This window comes from Lepidochelys kempii, chromosome 2 (genome assembly GCF_965140285.1).
Source record: "Lepidochelys kempii isolate rLepKem1 chromosome 2, rLepKem1.hap1, whole genome shotgun sequence".
In the NCBI taxonomy this organism is placed as follows: Eukaryota; Metazoa; Chordata; order Testudines; family Cheloniidae; genus Lepidochelys; species Lepidochelys kempii.
In genome coordinates, this window is record NC_136381.1 from 43575210 (window position 1) to 43594589 (window position 19380).

At 47.1% G+C, this 19380-nt stretch overlaps 1 protein-coding gene across 2 annotated transcripts in view; it reads right to left on the reverse strand.

Annotated features, from left to right (window-relative positions):
* Positions 1-12699, reverse strand: part of ESRP1 (epithelial splicing regulatory protein 1) — a 56361-nt gene extending 43662 nt beyond the window's left edge. For both annotated transcript variants that reach the window (XM_073329366.2, XM_073329365.2), the window contains exons 1-4: positions 12537-12699; positions 11984-12112; positions 8210-8323; positions 3609-3723 (exon numbers count right to left, since the gene is read on the reverse strand). In XM_073329366.2, the coding sequence (XP_073185467.1) occupies positions 3609-3723; positions 8210-8323; positions 11984-12112; positions 12537-12668 (490 nt within the window). In that variant the 5' untranslated portion in view covers positions 12669-12699. The remainder of the gene's footprint in view (positions 1-3608; positions 3724-8209; positions 8324-11983; positions 12113-12536) is intronic.
* Between the last annotated feature and the right edge of the window lie 6681 nt (positions 12700-19380).

A 19380-nucleotide genomic window follows, 5' to 3' on the forward strand; every position in this document is an offset into this window, starting at 1 on the left:
TCTGTGCCGGGGGCTACTTATGGTTAGCTGAAAAGAGAACAAATACACACACACGCTCAGATGTGCAATACAGGTCACACACATGGCTAGATTGTCCATGATCCTGCACTTTGTACAGTCACTTACACTAGTGAGAATGAATGCATAACATTAACTTTCTGATTTGGTAGCATTTTATATAGTAATACTACTTCACTCTTACTTTTTTTTTCTTCCACAGATGTCAAATCTCCTCTCAAAGAAGAATTATCCCCATTTTACAGATGGGAAAATTGAGGTGCAGAAAGGCAAAATGACTTACTCAGTGTCACCCATCAGGCCAGTGGCAGAACCAGGAATACAAGCCAGGTCTCCTGAAGTCCAAGCAAGTTGTTTATCCATTAGCCATATTGCCTCCCTATTCTGCAGTCAGCATACAAGGCAACAGAGAATTTGACTTTCACGAAGTTTCACGTTAGATTCAGACCTTGTGCCCTCTCGACTTGGAAGATACTTAGTTGCTTTAAGAGCAGAGGGACTGTTGAAATTCTGCAAGAGTATGCAATATTTTTTAAGTTTCTTTTCAAGTGACTTCAGACTCTGCAGGTCTGACTTTTCCCTTAAATGCCTATTTCAAGTTTGAGTTACCTTTCATTCAGAGTCTGCCTACCGCCGTCACTACAAAATTCACTCATATTTGAAAGAAAGTGCCTAATGTAGTAATTTTTTTCCAGTGAAATGGGACTGTTTAAGTTGGTAATGCGAACAGAGAAGTAGCTTAATAGTTTATTGCAAATATTTTGCACATCGTTACAGACCACCAATTAATGATATTGGTGTCATAAGCAAGCAAGCCACTTACACAGTGCTTCACCCAACATCAGGAAATGATCTTCTGCTTGACATTTTTACCAGTTTCTACCACTCCTTTAAGAGTACAGAAATACTATCCCAGTCTGACAAAAATTGGCAGTCTATGAAACAAGCCACGCTGTAACAGTAATTAAGAAGCCACATGAACCAAACCAAAACCCACCATGAGAACAAAATCCATTATCCAATCAAACTTAGAAGAGACAGTGAATATTTTAACCATTTCACATAAACCAAACAGGTTTACAATGAGAAGTCACCAAGGTAAACAGACCTACAAATCAGTCAAATAATCTGGAACCAGAAAGAAAACTAAAAGCCACAAATAAAACCAATCACTAAAATTATATGTTTTCAGAGAGGTGTGCAATTAACTAGTCTATCCAGTTCAGAACTCAGGTCTACACTAGGGTATTTTGTTGAAGCACCATTGGCGGTAGAAGCAATGGGAGCTACAATATAGACCTTGTCTACACGGGCAGTGGCACGTAGGGTATGTGTAACTAGATGCGGCAGTGAAAAGCAGGCTGCACCTGCACTGTGGCGTAGCTACATGCAGCACCAGAGAAAGGCTCCGGTGGGGGACAGCAGGGAAAGGCTCCAGCAGCTTCCCATTGCTGGAACCTTTCCCCACTGCCTCACCCTTGCCAGAGCCTTTCACTGTGGTAGGGAAAGGCTCCAACAGTGGGACACAACAGTGCTAAAAATAGCAGTGTAGATAGGGGATGCACTGCTTGGGCATGTAGAGTATATACCCTAAGGTTCTGATGTTTCTTTACTCTATTTGCTTAAGTGCCTTACCATCTACACTGCTATTTATACCCATGCTAAGGGGCATGCAACATATCTGCACCTAACAGCATGTAGGGTACATATAGTCCTAAGCTAAGCTTCAGCCAGTCACTGGAGTTGTAAGCACCATGCCATCCAACCCCGCTCAGAGTGGGTCTAAGTGACATTTAGAGGCCAATGGCCATGGAAATTATCTGGTCAAATTCTCAATATAAGATTCATCATTGCCCTCCCAATACCAAGAATGCCCTTGTGTATTGGTCAGTACTATACTATTTGAATCACTGAACATTTGACCCTCCTGTGGTTGGTCAGAATCTCTGCTACCCAGAGATAAGAGGAAAGAGGTACATCAGACCTCATTTCCCATTGAATGGATAAAACATTCTCACCAGTGCAGTCTCTTTCAATTTCTTTGTACAAAACACAAGTAGTTTATTGTTCAGGGATTCTGCGATAGATAAACTTTAGACTGTAAGCTCTTTGAAGCAGGGACTTTTCTTATGTTTTCTAAGAAGTTCATTGCATGTTTGCAGACAACAGTAGTAAAAAGACACCATTACCCCTTCCTGGACTGTGTAGAAGAGCCTAATAAATGGCAGAGATACCTTATATTAACAAATCAACACACACATATTTTAGGGTAGTGAGATAAAAAAGGCACATCTCCCTGAGTGGAAAAGGGAGTTACACTGCTCCGACATCTGAAGCTACTTTCAAGCTTTGGATTCCACTGTTAAAACATTGACACAACAACTATTTTATGCACTGTTGCTACATAGTCACATGCAAAAAACTGCAGTTATTTACTATTTTTATTTAGGCTTTACTATCTCAGATGTCACTGTGTGGCAGATGCCAGCTTTAATGGTAATCACTGTACATGTACAACAGGTGTTTACATATGGAGTGTAACCCAGTCTAACTGTTTCTCACCAATATTTATTTTAGCTTTGAAAACTGAGAAGAGTATTTTAAATTCATATCCCTCCTGGCCAGCCAGCCTTTGCAGGCTCCCTTTGGTGGTGTCATTTGAGAAGTCAAGGGTTTTCTACTTCTGAGTTACAAAACAGGGATGTGTGCAGACCTAAGAGGCAAGACACTAGCCATCAGGGAGGCGGGAGGAAGAGTCTAGCCAGCAGACATTTTTGGAGGTGAGTTTCAGTTGCTATGGATTGTCTCCAGTGCAGACTGAGAATAACGCAGCAAAGATTTTTTTAAGAGCCATATTTAACTGGGTTACTGACTACTTGAGAACAGTTTCTGGAAAGCTTTTTTAGCCATTGGATGCCCTCTCCATACTAGAGAAGGAGAGAATACAGTGAAGAGACAGGATTCCTAGTCTAGTTGCATGTTAGAAGGTATACTGTGCAGAGTTTACATGAAGCATCATGTGTTTGGATACCTCAGGTATTGAAAGCAACCCCATGTACTATTCAAAGGTTGAATACCATAATAGCTTCAGAAATAAATGTTCCAGAAATTAAAACTGAGCTCCCACAACATCCATGATCTAATATCTGCCAAACAAGGCTGAAAAAATGCTATGAAAATTGGAAGCATTTTAAATGCACGCTATCAACATGCAAATTTTATATCTCAGTGTTTCCCTTCAAGTGTTTTAGTAACTAGGAGTCAAGGTTTACCAAAACTTGACATTAAATAAAAAACTAAGGCAGTGATTGTTAATATGGCAAAATTCAGAGGTAAAGAAGAGAGAAAGGACAAACTTCAGTTTCAAAATCTTCTATAGACTGTTCAAAGCTTTTGCAAGGTCCCACAAATTTTTGCATAGCTACCAGAGACAGAAGCATTAGTAGGAAACCCGTTAATGACTCAATAATATTTACTAAATTATAATATTTCTAAACAAGCATTATGAACACTCCTATGCTCCTGGGCTGTGTTTCTAGAAGTACTAGGCTGCTATTATAATTCAAGTTATGATTTTAAAAAAAGGATACATTCTGTCATGGCAGCAGCGTCCAGTTTGTCAACATCAGAGGAGTCAGGGAAACATTTCTTGAACTCTTTCCGCAAGTCAAAAAAGGAGTAGAAGCATTCAGGCAATAAGATATTCTGTAAGAGGACATAGTAGTGACTGTAAACTAAGGTGAATCCAGGCTATGTTCTCTTGAGTTTTCATACTTTGCAACCAAACAGTTTTCAAGTAAAAAATAGCCACACTCACCTGAGTATATCATAGCACATATTTTTACAAGGCTCTTCTTTCAGTGACTTAAATGTTGTTATGAATCTTTCTTACTCAGTAAGTCTGTTCCCTTGATATAGTCAAGAATATTTGCTTCCTTTACTGCCAAAAGGGAAGGTTATTGCTGCTTTTTATTACTACTAATACTATGGATTCAATACAACTGTGGGAGAGCAAATGGATACTATTACAACACCATACCTATTGAACCAGAGGGGTCACGGCTCGATTTACAGAGTCCAAACAAACTTGCAGAAGACATTTTAATTTTATAGACAGCATATTCAATGAAGGGAATTCACAGATTCTATTTGCAAAGTATAATCACACTTCAAACAGTTGTTTTGGCTATTTTGTAATACAGACAACGTGTAGTGTGATGTGGTGTAAAGGTTTTGTCAGCATGTGCTTGTGATGGATGCATTACTAATGAGTAGCAAAGCTAAGAGTGTGTACAGCTAATCTCACGTAAGTGCCAATAAAAGCCATTATACCCTAACACTACGTATGCCACATACTCAAACTCTTAAATAGTTTTGTTTAATTCTTCATCCTGTCGTACAAGGTATAAAGGCAGGCACCCAATTGCACAAAGGGAAAGAAAATGAATGCGGGATAACCTCTAAAAATAACCTACAACGTATTTTTAATACATAGCAGTGTCATGTTTTAAAGTTTAACATCTCATAATCTTCCAGGAATAGAAGTATATGCTGTATATTCCACTCTAACCCTTTTTCCTAATTGTGTGATTCTATTAAGGTTAGCAACGGGGGTGGCCTGGGAAGGGGAAGTCAGATTCCTGAAGCCTGTCACTGGTGCATTACTGATTATTGCTACTCCTTTTACTTCAGGCAAATTTTATTTTATTTTTTTCTGTGTATGGAGAAATTTCACATTAGGGGAAAGAGGAAGTTTTTTTTTTTTTTAAAAAAAATACATTGGGTTGATTAAAAAAGGCAGCTTTCTTAGAGGTTTGGAAAGTTTGAAGTCATCCTAGAGGAGACTGATTAGTAACAGGCAGAACAAAAGTAGGTTGTCACATGTACATGATAGAGACTATTGTGTGGATAGCATCACCAATTACATATTTAAACTATAACACATGAGAGATTGAATAAGAGAATGGGGTGCAATGGCAGTGATGTTTTTTTAAAAAAACAATACAACTATCTGATAATAAAGGAGTAGCTTTTCTAAAGATGTATCTATGATGTTTGATTCATTCAAAGTTCCAAGGTATTGTTTGCAAATCTGACAAAATTAACTCTGGTACAGTTTAACTGAAATCAAATGTATCTAGAGGATTGTGATTGCATGGATATGGTGTTTGGCAGAAGTACAGAAGTGAAGAGTCTGAGTTGTGGAGGACGATGGATATTTAGGAACTTCCTTGTAAGAAATATATATATATATTTTTAAAGTTCATTGAAAGCTATTAAGTTTTGGAACAGGAAATGTCTTGAGTTAATTAGTATGGAATGGTGTCCACACGTAAAAGTCCTTATTTGTATCCGGCTGAAAAGTCAGTATTTCCTACAGCCATAAGCTTCCATGTCTAGTTCAGCTGTTCATGAGATAATGCTTCTTTTCCAAAAGTCAGCAAAACAAGATCCTTGCATCCACAATTTAGTGGCCAATTTGTGTCTTGGGATATTGTGTTTTGGGATGAGAGGGTGTATGTATGTGTGTGTGCAGGGGGGGAGGTGCTGTTGGAAGGATTTTAGACACTAAGAAGTTGGGGTTTGGCTTTGGAATATTGATAGGTATTATGTTAGTGATGCAAATTGCATCTATTTTCAGAAATTTTGCATTTAAGTGCAAGATCAGCACAGATGTTAGAATGTTATTTTCTTGTACCAACCCCACCAGCAGGGGAGGGCAGGAAGAGCCCCACACATCAATGATTTTTATTATCTATGGCAGTGGTTCCCAAACTTGTTCCGCCGCTTGTGCGGTGAAAACCCCTGGCGGGCCGAGCCAGTTTGTTTACCTGCCACGTCCGCAGATTCGGCCGATCGCGGCTCCCAGTGGCCGCGGTTCGCTGCTCCAGGCCAATGGAGCTGCTTGAAGCGGCTGCCAGTAAGTCCCTCGGCCCACGCCGCTTCCAGCGGCTCCCATTGGCCTGGAGCAGCAAACCGCAGCCACTGGGAGCCGTGATCAGCCGAACCTGCGGAAGCGTCAGGTAAACGAACCGGTCCGGCCCGCCAGGGGCTTTCCCTGCACGTGTGGCGGAACAAGTTTGGGAACCACTGCTCTATGTGTACTTGACTGCTACAGCCAGACAAAGTGTGTACTAGCCCACTGGGGCCCTAAGCAGGAATATTCTGTCCCTCCACCCCCCTCAAAATGCATAATAAAAAGTGAATAGTGGGCCCCCCTTGAGCTGCTCGGGGCCCTAAGCAATTGCTTAGTGTGCTTAAACCTAGCCCCAGCTCTACAGCCAGAGTAGCTGCATTTTTCTCTATTACAGAAGTTCCGAACTGCAGGTTCTTTTCTGCTACTCTGGCTCTCTTATTTTAAAATGTAAAAACTGAACTTTTATTTCATAAGTGTCATCCCACCCCCACAAATTCTTACGCAGATAGTCCAACTTTGGTATTTCCCAGTTGTGGTTTCATGACACTTCAGTCCCCCGTCCCCTCAACCTCTGTTCTTAATCATTTAGTGTAAACCTTACCTGCCTATGTCATAACAACCACTCAAAGTCAGGGCCTGGAAGTAGCTCATATTGGACACCCAAAACTGAGGCCCTCAAAAACAGCTAATGATTTTTCAAGTCTTGGTTTTAGTTTACATTTAGGGTTTAATCTCAACATTTTGTTATCCACAAGAAAACTACAGAATGTCACAGGCTTGTCTGTTTGGTTTAATCTATAATCAGTGCAGAGCAGATTTCAAATTACCAGCTATTTGTATTGAAATAGCAACTGAAGACCCTAGCCAACACTGAATGTCTATTGTTCTAGACACTGCACAAATACATAGAAAAGAGGCAATCCCTTGTGCCGCCCCCCCAAATCTTACAAACTAAGATGACAGAAAATCAACTTTCAAAGATTCTGGGTTTGTTTTTTTTCCTTTTTTTTTTTTTACTGTGTACTTAATCTGATTGCATGGAGGATGAACCGCATAAAATAGGTAAATTGTACAGCAGTTAGAGAAATAACTGTCATATGGAGAGAAAAGTAGAGTTATTAAAATATGGTTTATTTTTTTCATGTTTAGAACACATCTGTATTATGAATCACTTCATACTATCTGGAGCTTTCTCTGTTTGTTAAACTGACTTTTTTGGAGTGATAAATCGAAATAGTAGCAGTAAGTATTACATTAACAAATAATCTGATATCACAGTCTGATATTAGCAGTAAGATTTACTGTTTTACTAGCATCATGCTTTCAACCATTTAAAGAAACAAGATACAGAAAAGAATGAAATGCATGGTTCTAAAACCATCAGTGAAAACAAAAGACTGGAATAAATCTGTAGCATGATTCTTAAAACATTGTTCGCTCCTAATGGTACTGAAACACAGAACTGTGCAAGGACAACCATGTTATAACTGAGGTCCATCTACACCACTGCAGTTCTACTGGCAATAGAGAAGTCAGATAGGGACTTGCAAGTCTATTAGTGATTGGTAATTTTGGAAATACATCAAATTATTCATCATCTGCCTCAAATTTTCTATAAAGACATGTTATCAGACCAGTGTTTGGTTCTTTACAAATACAGGCAAGTACTACTATCCAAGTACAAGCTGAATATTCGGTAAAGACTGAACGCTCATATTTAGATCTGTCAACTTTCAAAGTTTCAAAACAGCATGTACAACAATGTTAAAATTGTAAATTTTTCACAAGTCCTACAAATCAATTCCTGTATTAACCCATTATAGCAACCTACGGGTTTGTGTACATGAAAAATACCACTATAGGGTAGAGTGTGAATTTAAACTGCTGTAATTAAACCGATATAACTACCGATGTGGACATACTTATTCCAGTACAAGGGTCCTTTTTCTGTTTTAGCTTAAGCCACTTCCAAAGCTGCATAAACTAAACCAGAAAAAGGTCTTATTAAACTGACATAATAATGAAGAGTTGTACTGGTATAACCACAGCAGTTTAACTATATCATTTTAACTGGAAAGTTCTCCTGTGTAGACAAGCCCCAAGAGTCTAAAAAGCTTATTGATGGATGAGAGATTTTTCTGTTATGAATATGCTGAAATAGACTCTTATCGGGCATCATAAAGCAAAAAGAAGCTGATCAATTCTACATTAAAACCCAACCACCACCATAGTAGATCAGTCTTAAGGAATGTCTGATGCGTGCAGCCACCTTACCTTTTTGGAAGCTTCAGGATGCAGAAGCTGTCTGACGTGCAGCTGTCCATCAGTGCAGAGACAGAAGGAAGTACCTACACCAATATTCAGTTCATTGCTCACAGACTGGTTAAACTGAAAGTTGAAAAAAAATAGACATAGTACACATTTATGAACTGCTACACTTTGTTATGAAAGGTTCAGTGTAATTTTCAGATCATTACAACTTGTTGAACATGAAAAGGGAAATATTCAGTTCTATATAAGGCTCTTAAGACCCAGGGCACATTCCCATGCTTTATTTAGGTGCCTAAATACTTTGGGCTAATAGTCAAAGCTGCTGAGCCATCATAAATCCTATTAGAGTTAACGGGGTTTACACATGCCCAACACTCTTGAGAGTCATCCCAGAGCATTTAGGTGCCTCAACAGGGCATCACAAGCCTAGCTTTAAGCATCCTAGTTTGAAAATTTCCACTAAACTCTTTAGACTGAAGCTCCTGGCAGCTGCCGAGAGTTGGGGGAAGTTAATGAGCTGCAGCTCTTCACTGTACGGTGAGCAACATTGCAGCAATGAGTTATGGGACCTCCTGGTTATTAGGAAAGAGGAGAGAGCAACCCTGTGCTTTGTCGTGCTGGAGCCCGTCTCTACCCTGGCTCACATGCAGAGAAGAAATAAAGTTTCAGTAAGTTTAGTTTAATAAAGAAATTCAAGGAGAGAACTAAAACCCAAACACCTTCAATGAAAAGGCCCTGAGAGAGCAATGGCTGGGTCATTCTGAACTTAATCTTCTGCTACCATAATCTGAAAGGGGAGGAGAATACAGCAGGTTCAGGGAATCCCAGGAGGCCCCTAGAGGTGCTGGTCTCTCCCAATGTGCTCAGCCGCCGCTGGCCTTGCTAGGGCCACCCTGCGCCCCAGCCCATCTCCTCTTTGCATGTTTGTCTTCCCATCTAGACCATCTGCAATAGACCCATAGAGAGAGAAGCCCTCCCTATCCCCCCAGAAAGAGAGGTTCAAGTATCCCCACCCTAGGGTGACTAGACGTCCCAATAAAATCAGGACGCCACTTGTCCTGATATTTGGCGTAGGGCTGGACTGATCAACCTAGCTGGCAGGCTCCCTACCTGGCTCCGGGAAGCGACCGGCGGGACCCGTAGGCCCCTAGGTGGAGGGGTGGCCGGGGTGGGGTATCTCTCTGCATGCTGCGCCCACCATAAGCACCAGCTCCGCAACTCCCATTGGCCAGGAACTGTGGCCAAGGGGAGCTGCAGGGATGGAGTCTGGGGGAGGGGGGGCAGAGCAGACTGGCCGCCCCTGACCCTAGGAGCCAGAGGGACTTGTAGGCTGCTTTCCGGGAGTCACCTGAGGTAAACGCTGCCCGGACCCCTTCCCCCTGACCCAGCCCTCAGGTGAGGAGGCGAGCGGCTGGGGGTTGGCCAGAGGTAATGTGGCATACATTGCATGGCCAGACGCATATTGGTCCACCTGACTCTGTACTGCCAACATGACCCTTCCCGATGGGGAAGAGTCCATGCCACACCACTCACCAGCCCTGCTCGGAGGTGAGGTGTCTGTTTGCTGGGCTGAGCCAGCAGCATGGCCAGGGCCGGTCCTAGGGCAGGGAATCACTCCAGTCCCTTGGGTAAGGTTGCCAGGTGTCTTGTTTTCGACCAGAAGGTCTGGTTGAAAAGTGACCCTAGCGGCTCCGGTCAGTACTGCTGACCGGGCCGTTAAAAGTCCAGTCTGGTGCTGCAGGGCTAAGGCAGACTAGTCCCTATCTGTCCTGGTACTGTGCTGTGCCCCAGTGACCAGCAGATCTGGCTCCTAGGTGTGGGGGTCCCCCACAGGGCTCCACACTGTCCCCATCCTGAGCACTGGTGCCGCACTCCCATTGGCCAGGAACCATAGCCAATGGGGGCTGTGCCTGTGGGTGAGAGCAGGGTGCAGAGCCTCTTGGTCCCCTTGCCTAGTAGCTGGACCTGCTGGCCGATTCCGGGGCACAGTGTGGAGCGAGAACAGGCAGGGACCCTGCCTTAGCCCCACTGCGCCGCTGACCGGGAGCCGCCCAAGGCAAGCCCACACTCCAACCCCGAGTCCTAACTCCCTGCCCCATCCCTGAGCCCCCCCAAACCCAGAGAAGCCTCCTGCACCCCAAACCCCTCATCCCCAGCCTAACCCTAGAGCCTGCACCCCTCCGCCCAGAGCCCATACCACCTGCCTCAGGGCAGCCCCCTCCCACACCCTGAACCTCTCATCCATGGCACCATCCCAGAGCCTGCACCCCCAGCCAGAGCCCTCACCCCCTCCCCAACCCCTGCTCCAGCCCTGATCCCCCTCCCGCCTGCCGAACCCCTCAATCCCAGCCCGGGGCCCCCTCCTGCACCCTGAACCGTTCATCCCCAGCCCCACTCCAAAGCCTGCACCCCCTCCCACACCCCAACTCCCTGCCCTAGCCCAGAACCCCCTCCTGCACCTTGAACCCCTTATTCATGGCCCCATCCCGGAGCCCACACCCCAGTTAGAGCCCTCACCTCCTCCCACACCACAACCCCTTGCCCCAGCCCAGTGAAAGTGAGTTTGTGTGTGTGTGTGTGTGGGGGGGAAGAGTGAGCCACTGAGGGAGGGGGAATATAGTAAGTGGGGGGTGGGGCCTCAGGGAAGAGGCAGGGCTAGAATGTTCAGTTTTGTGGGATTAGAAAAATGGCAACCCTACCCTTGGGAGCAGCGCGATCAGCTAGGCCAGAGTCTGTCTCCGCCCCGGACAGGCTCCCTCAGGACCCAGTTGCCTGGAAGGGCCCAACCAAGCCCCCCACACTGGTGGAGACTGGCCCCACTTCTGCACAGGTCCCTTGCAGTTTGGCTCTGGGGAGGCAGGTTGGGCCCCGCAGGTGGTGGGCATCGGAGACCTTCCGGAGCTGGAGCTACACTGGAGGGTGGCCATGGCAGGGGGCAGAGAGGAACCAAACAAAACCACCACTCACTGCATGCCATGCAGGAGGCAGGCTGCTCTGTATGGGTCCGGATTCACCACCTCTCTGGAGGTATACACAGCGACCACCACACCTGATTGCCTCACACACACACACTCTCCCTGACATGCTGGGAAGGATAGACAGCTCCTGGAGGGAGCCCCAGCCCACTCCACTGGCCTCACAACGACACCAGCCTATGTCCAAAGGAAGAAATAGATTGAAGAGGAATAAAGGGGGTCGGGTGGGAAGAGAGCTCCAAGAGGGGACCCTGTGAAAAGCAGAGAGCCCCTGAACCAGGGCAGGGATGCCCAGGGGCCCAGCAAGGGGGAAATGGAGCCCAGGAAGGGGGGAGCCCTGTGGTGAGGCCACTGGAGTCCATAAATGAAGAGGTCTGGAGACTGTGAAAACAGGGGGCCCATAGGGAGCACTGCACAGGAGGGACAGAGCCCATGGAGGTGGGGGGAACTGGAGCCCATGAAGCAGGGGTGGACCCCATGGGGGGCAGGGGCTGGAGCCAGGGCAGTGCACTCCTGCCCCACAGCTTGGGACAGGGGCTAGAGCTGGGCGCTGTGCCCCCCCTCCCATGGCTCTGGTGGAGGCTGTGGGCCTGCCCCCGCCCCCCATGTGTCCTGATATTTTACTCTTGCAATCTGGTCAACCGATCCCACCCGCTCCCCCCAAGGAGTTTGTCTGTCCCGGGGGAGCGGGGATCCGGCGGGCTATTCGCACACCCCCGGCAGTCGGAAGTGTCTCTCTGGGAGGCTCGACCCCCTGGAGAGGGGAGTGAAAAGCCCCATGGAAAGCAGAGGTGGAGTTCACCTGTTGCAGGGCTTGTTCCAGCTGCGGGGCTCGCGCCAGGCTCTCCACCTCCAGCTTCGTTGTTTCTTTGCATTCCTCCGTCAGGTCCAAGTGCTCCGGTCTGACCAGCACTTCATGCAGGCTCCCCGCCTCCGGAGGGAGAAAGTAGTCAGCGCTCTCTGCTCCCGCCTTGGCGCCCAGGAAGCCCAGCCGGCGCCCAGGGAGAAACCCCCTGCAGGACTCGTGGAAAGCCGGGCTTTGCATCCCACCTACCCCGCCCAGCGCCCCTTGGCGTGTAGGGCGGCTGCCCCGCGAGCTGGAGGCCCGGGGGAAAAGCCTGTGTGGGCCGGCGCGCCATAGGGCTTGGTGGACGCTGTTTGATTGAACACAACCCCTGTCACAGGGGGGTGGCCTGGGCTGTTGCCTAACTCCGTCTGCTCTCCTAGCCCGCTCGGCGCCTTCTCATCGCTGGCAAACACCAGCCCCAACTTGGCAGCTGGTTAAATCCCCGCGCAGGGGCAATCCCTGCCAGAAGCCTCCCCTCCCCTCTTTGGGGGCCCGCTCCGAGAAATACCTTCTTGCGGGCCAGATCCACCACTTTCCACAGCAGCTGGACCAGCTCTTTCTCATCGGATCCCAGCTTAGCCCCCTGCGCACCTGCAGTCGTCCCGAACAAGATCACCAGGTAGTCAAGAGACGCAGTCATGATGAGCGCCGGGGGAGGGCAAGAAACTAGATTCCTGCCCCAATTTTACCGAGAAGACCCTGCCCCGCACACACACCACCCCTGGAGTGTAAAGGAAGAAACCCGCCCCCCCCAGCACACACCTGCAGCCACTTAGCTCTCCCCCACCCACCACCACGACCCGGAGACCTGCTCAGGAGGGGAGGCGCGTGCAGCGTCCCCCTTTTGTAGCTGACTGCTTGGGAACCTATTCAAAGACAAACGAGGGCTGCGCCCCTAGGAGGCACGCAATGGCTGCGAGCGTCTCTATTTTGGGATGTCTCTTACCTGCTCACCCTCCCTCCCCACGTGGTGCAGGTAAGAGACACCTGACTGAACCCGCCCATTGGCTCCTTCAAACAAGGACGTGGCAGCAGGAGGGGAGGAGACAACGGCCAGGGGCAGGTAGTAGCCGCAGCAGCGGGAGGTGATGGCAGGGGTAGCAATTAGCAGAGTGGGAGGAAGCAACAGCAAAAGGGTGAAACGGCAGGAGCAGGAAGGGGGGGGGGATAAAGAGGCGGGAATACCAAACCGGGGTTGAGGGGGCAGCGGCAGGAAGGATGAAAAGCAGAGGGGGCCCAGGAGAAGGAGGAGGCGATGGAAGGAGTAGCAAAAACTGGGGGATACGAGGGTGAGAGGCAGTAGGGGACAGGGGAGCCCATAGCTCGGAGAAGAGGCAGCCGCAGCCCGAAGGTTATGGGGCAGGAGGGAAAGGCACTTCCTAGCGAATGACACAGTTGCCTCTATGAGATCAACACGTGCGTCTCCTAGTGCCCAAAGGAGAAAAGGAGGACTTGTGGCACCTTAGAGACTAACCAATTGATTTGAGCATGAGCTTTCGTGAGCTACAGCATCCGATGAAGTGAGCTGTAGCTCACGAAAGCTCATGCTCAAATCAATTGGTTAGTCTCTAAGGTGCCACAAGTACTCCTTTTCTTTTTGCGGATACAGACTAACACGGCTGTTACTCTGAAACCTGCCCAAAGGAGGGAGCTCAGCTGAGACCTGGCTGCCTCCAGCCCCTCGCTCGCCCTGCAGGGTCATTGCAACGGCCCTTTCCCTCCCTGCGGGTGATGTGTAAAACCAAAGAAGGGTGAACAGCGATGACGCCGCTTGGTGATCACAAGAGTCCCAATGCCGCTCTCCCCTGGGGCTCTGCGAGAGGAGAAGGGAGGGTGTCCTGATTTGTCCTGCAGGGGGTGGGTCAGGGGACATCACGCTCGCCCGCCCACCCCACTGGAGGGAGAAGAAACTCCAGCGCGCGGCAAATCCACGCGACAGGGAAACCGGCTCTGCCGAAGCTTTCAAGTTCAAAGTTGGAACTGGGGAGCTAGATGGGTCAGAGAAGGGAAGGTGGATTGTGGGGGCGGGGGATGGGTAGCCAGGCTCCTAGGGGAGAGGAAGGAGATGATGAAGAGCCAGCAGGTGAGGTGAGTACAAGGAAAGCCGATCATGTGCAGCAGACGGGTGCCCCAGAGAGATATGCGTGTGGGGCTGGGAGCGGAAGGGAGGCGAATGGGTGGGGAGCTGCGGCTGGGTGTGGGAAGGGAGCTCTCATCGGGCCTTGCTGGAACTTGTTCTGTGCAGAAGCAGCAGCGCGTCCTGCCTGCCCACGTTAGGAAGCGGGTTTCCCACTAACTCCCTTTTCAGGATCAGAGGGATCCTAGCAGCAAATTCAAGGCAGTGAGCCCAGACCAGGCCCCCCTCATTCACTCTCTCAGCACCTCCCGATCCCTTTAACCACGTTTTATTCAAGGGTAAGAAGCAGGCAACAATACTGCTGAGAAGGCATCCATCAAATCAGCACTCCGGCGCCCCTGGCAGCATTGCAGCCTGTGGTTCGGGCAGAGACCTGCATCGCTGTGCTGTGACTTCTGTGGCGGGTCTGGCGTCTGTGCTAGGGTTGCCAACTTTCTAATTGCATAAAACCAAACACCCCTCCTGCCCCTTCGGGTGAGGGAGAGGGCTCCGGGCTGGGACAGAGGGTTGGGTGTGTGTGTGTGGGGGGGTGAGGACTCCAGCTGGGGGTGCAGGCTCTGGGGTGGGGCTGAGTGTGTGGGAGGGGTTGGGGTGTGGACTCTGGGGTGGAGCCAGGGATGAGGGGTTTGGGGTGAAGAAAGGGACTCCAGGTTAGGGCAGGGCTGTGTGGCGAGGGTGAGGACTTTGTCTGGGGATGCAGGCTCTGGGATGGGACCAGGGATGAGGGGTTTGGGGTGCAGGAGGAGGCTCTGGGCTGGGGTTTAGGGGTTTGGAGTGTGGGAGGGGGTGTGGTCTCTGGCTGGGGGTGTGGACTCTGGGGTGGGGCTGAGGATGAGAGGTTTGGGGTGAAGGAAGGATATGAGTCCACAGTGTGCCCTTGTTGCCAAGAAGGCTAACGGCATTTTGGGCTGTATAAGTAGGGGCATTGCCAGCAGATCGAGGGACATGATCAATCCCCTCTATTAGACATTGGTGAGGCCTTATCTGGAGTACTGTGTCCAGTATTGGGCCCCACACTACAAGAAGGATGTAGAAAAATTGGAAAGAGTCCAGAAGAGGGCAACAAAAATGATTAGGGGACTGGAACACTTGATTTATGAGGAGAGGCTGAGGGAATTGGGATTGTTTAGTCTGCAGAAGAATGAGGGGGGATTTGATAGCTGCTTTCAACTACCTGAAAGGGGGTTCCAAAGAGGATGGATCTAGACAATTCTCAGTGGTACCAAATGACAGAACAAGGACTAATGGTCTCAAGTTGCAGTGGGGGAGGTTTAGGTTGGATATTAGGAAAAACTTTTTCACTAGGAGGGTGGTGAAGCACTGGAATGTGTTACCTAGGGAGATGGTGGAATCTCCTTCCTTAGAGGTTTTTAAGGTCAGGCTTGACAAAGCCCTGGCTGGGATGATTTAGTTGGGGATTAGTCCTGCTTTGAGCAGGGGGTTGGACTAGGTGACCTCCTGAGGTCCCTTCCAACCCTGATATTCTATGAAGGGGCTCCAGGCTGGGCAGAGGGTGGGGAGTGTGGGAGGGAGTGTGGGCTGTGGGGTAGGGCCGGGATGAGGGCTTTGGGGTGCAGGTGGTGGCTGAGGCAGGGGTGTTGGGGGTGTGTAGGCTCCGGGAGGGAGTTTGGGTGCAGGAGGAGACTCCAGGTCAGGACAGGGGGTTCAGGTGTGGGATCCCGGTGGTGGTTTCCATGGACACCAGGTCCCTGCAGCCCCTAGACGCATGCGTGGCCAGGGAGGGTCCGCGCACTGTCCTTGCGCCCGCAGGTGGTGCCTCTGCAGCTCCAACTGGTCGGACACCTGGCAACTCTAACTGCTGCCCCCTCAAACAAGAGTACGTTTCATAAAGTGGTTCCAGACGGTCAATCAAATCCCTACGGGAGACCCAGCTGCCTTCCCACACAGACATGTGTGCTGGGCACACTGAGGAGATGCGACTACCATGAAAGGCCATTTATGAGAAAACTCACTTCCAAATTTTTCGTAATTAGCCATAGCAGATACTTATTTGTCCTTTTTGGGCAACGTTCATCCAAGGATCTGAAAGGTCTTTACAGTTATTCATTAATTAAATCTTCCTTCCCCATATACACACACAGAGGTTTTTTAAAGAGATCTGCAGAACATTTTAATCAGCACTGAAATGCAGCCATGTTTTTTTTCAAATTGCAGTTGTTACACAACAATATTACCCAACAGTTTGGGACAGGAAGCGAAAAATATCCAAATTTAATGGCTGTAGGCAGCTAGTGCCTTTCATACAAGTATCTCTAATCACTTAGGTATTATTATACCCATTTTAAAAATATGTAACCTGAGATACCAAGAGATAAAGTTGGAAATTTACAGACAGCAGTTCCAATGGGCTAAGTCTCAAGCTCTCTGCATATTTGCTCCCTTATTTTCAGGTGCTCAGGTATCAAAAGGGGATAGGGCATGGACAGAGAATGGCTTGTCTGAGGAGCCATGTCCTCAAGTTTGATTCTCATTGTACTAATAAGGCGCTAGGCTTCAAGGTCTCCTTCCTTGGTAGCCTGATCCAAAGCCTTCTGAAGTCAATGGGGGCCTTTTCACTGACTTCAAGGGCTCTTAGGCCCAGTCTACACCTTAACCATAGGTTGACCTAACTACCTTGCTCAGTGGTGTGAAAAATTCAAACCCAAGAGAGATGTGAGTAGGCTGACCTAGGCTCCATTAAAACAAAGCTAGGTGGATGGAAGAATTCAACCTAGCTAAAGCCTCTAGAGAGGGTGGATTTCCTTGAGTGATGGATAACCCCCTTTCATCACTGTAGCAATTGCCTACACAGCTGTGCTACTGCAGCACTTGTAGTATAGACATCCACAAAGGGACATAGGCATTGCAATGCCTGACTTTTTGGTGCCTAGAAAATAATTGAAACAACAATGGGATCTGCAAACCCAGTGTTAGACACATCTAGGCTCCCTATACAATGCATGGGGAAAGAGACACCTAAGAATGGGACCAACAAAAGCTGGCATGCTGGGCAGGAAGCCACCTAAGCTCGCCAGTGGGAGATGCAGACCACAGGGATGTATCTTAAATCCTGCCCCTCAAGAGTTAGGAACATAAATCTGGGCTGTAGAGGGAGGCACATATCTCTGCTTGTGATCCACAGCCAGAAGCCCCTCTCCTGGAGTCAGGAGGCTTAGGTGTCCAAGTTATTTCTTGCAAGAAATGCTGGATGAGGAGATGATGCTGGTGTCTCCCTCTCTTAATACTTTTAGCCCACTGGTTAGAAGGCTCATCCCAGATGTGGAAAACCTGATCCAATTCTGTGCTCTCTGCCTGAAGGTGGAGAAAAGTTTTAAACAGCAGTTTCCCATCTCGCAAGATAGTGCCCTAACCACTGGGCAACATAGTCATTCTCACCTCATGATTAAAAACAGCAATACTGGGTCAGATCAGTCTGCCCCAGTTTCCTGACTTTTGACAGTAGCCAATACCATAGGCTTCAGAGGGAATGAACAAAACAGGAAAATTGAGTGATTCATCCATTTTCTGTAGTCCAGTCCCAGCATCTGGCAGTCAGAGGCTTAGCCATCTTGGTTAACAGCCATTGATAGACCTATTCTCCATTAATTTACCTAATTCTTTTTTGAAGCTAGTTATACTTCTGGTGCTCAGAACATCCTCTTGTAATGAGTTCCACAGGCTGACTGTGCATTGTGTGAAGAAGTACTTCCTTATGTTTGTTTTAAACCTGATGCCTATTAATTTCACAAGCGACCTCTGCTTCCTCTGTTACGTGAAGGGGCTAAAAACATTTCCTTATTCACTTTCTCTACAACATTCATGATTTTATAGACCTCTATCATATCCCCCCTCGTCTCTTTTCCAAACTGAACAGTCCCAGTCTTTTTAATCTCTCCTCATATGGAAGCTGTTCCATACACCTAATCATTTCTGTCACCATTCTCTGTACCTTTTCAAATTCTAATATATATTTTTTGTAGGGCTGTCAATTAATCACAGTTAATTCATGCTATTAACTCAAAAAAAATTATCGCAATTAATCGCAGTTTTAACTGCACTGTTAAACAAGAGAATACCAATTGAAATTTATGAAATATATTGGAGGTTTTTCTACATTTTCATATATATCTTGTAGTCTGTGTTGTAACTGAAATCAAAGTATATATTTTGATTACAAATATTTGCACTGTAAAAATGATAAAGAGAAGAAATAGTATTTTTCAATTTACCTCATACAAGTACTGTAGTGCAATCTTTTTTTCCTGAAAGTGCAACTTACAAAAGTAGATTTTTTTTGTTACATAACTGCACTCAAAAACAAAATAATGTAAAACTTCAGAGCCTACAAGTCCACTCAGTCCTACTTCTTGTTCAGCCAATTGCTCAAACAAGTTTGTTTACATTTACAGGAGGTAATGCTGTCCTCTTCTCAGAAAGTGAGAACAGGCATTGCATGGCACTTTTGTAGCCAGCACTCCAAGGTATTTACGTGCCAGATATGCTAAACAATCTTATGTCCCTTCACGCTTCAGCCACCATTCCAGAGGACATATATTTCAGTTCCTTCAGAACTCTTGGGTGAAAACCACCTTGTCCTGGTGACTCTTTAATTTATCAATTTGTTCTAAAACCTCCTTTATTGACACCTTGGTCTAGGACAATGCCTCAGATTGGTCACCTAAGAAATGACTCAGATGTGGGAATCTCCCTTCCATGGTATGCAGTGAAGAGTAAAAAATTCATTCAGCTTCTCCACAATGGCCTTGTCTTCCTTGAATGTTCCTTCAGCACTTTGTTTGGCAGGCTTCCTGCTTCTGATCTACTTAAAAAAATGTGCTTTTATTTTTGTGTCTTTTGCTAGTTGTTCTTCACATTCTTCTTTGACCTGCCTAATTGTACGTTTACACTTGACTTGCCAGAGTTTATGCTCCTTTCTATTTTCCTCAGTAGGATTTGACTTCCAGTTTTAAAAGGATTCCTTTTTGCTTTTAACCATCTCATGTACTCTGTTGTTTAGCCATGGTGGCATACTTTTTAGTCCTCTTGCTTTTTTTTATTTGGGGTATATATTTGAGCCTCTATTATAGTGTTTTTAAAAAGTTTCCATGCAGCTTGCAGGCATTTCACTGTTGTGACTGTTCCATTTAATTTCTGTTTAATTAGTTTCCTCATTTTTGTATAGTTCTCCTTTTTGAAGTTAAATGCTACTGTGGTG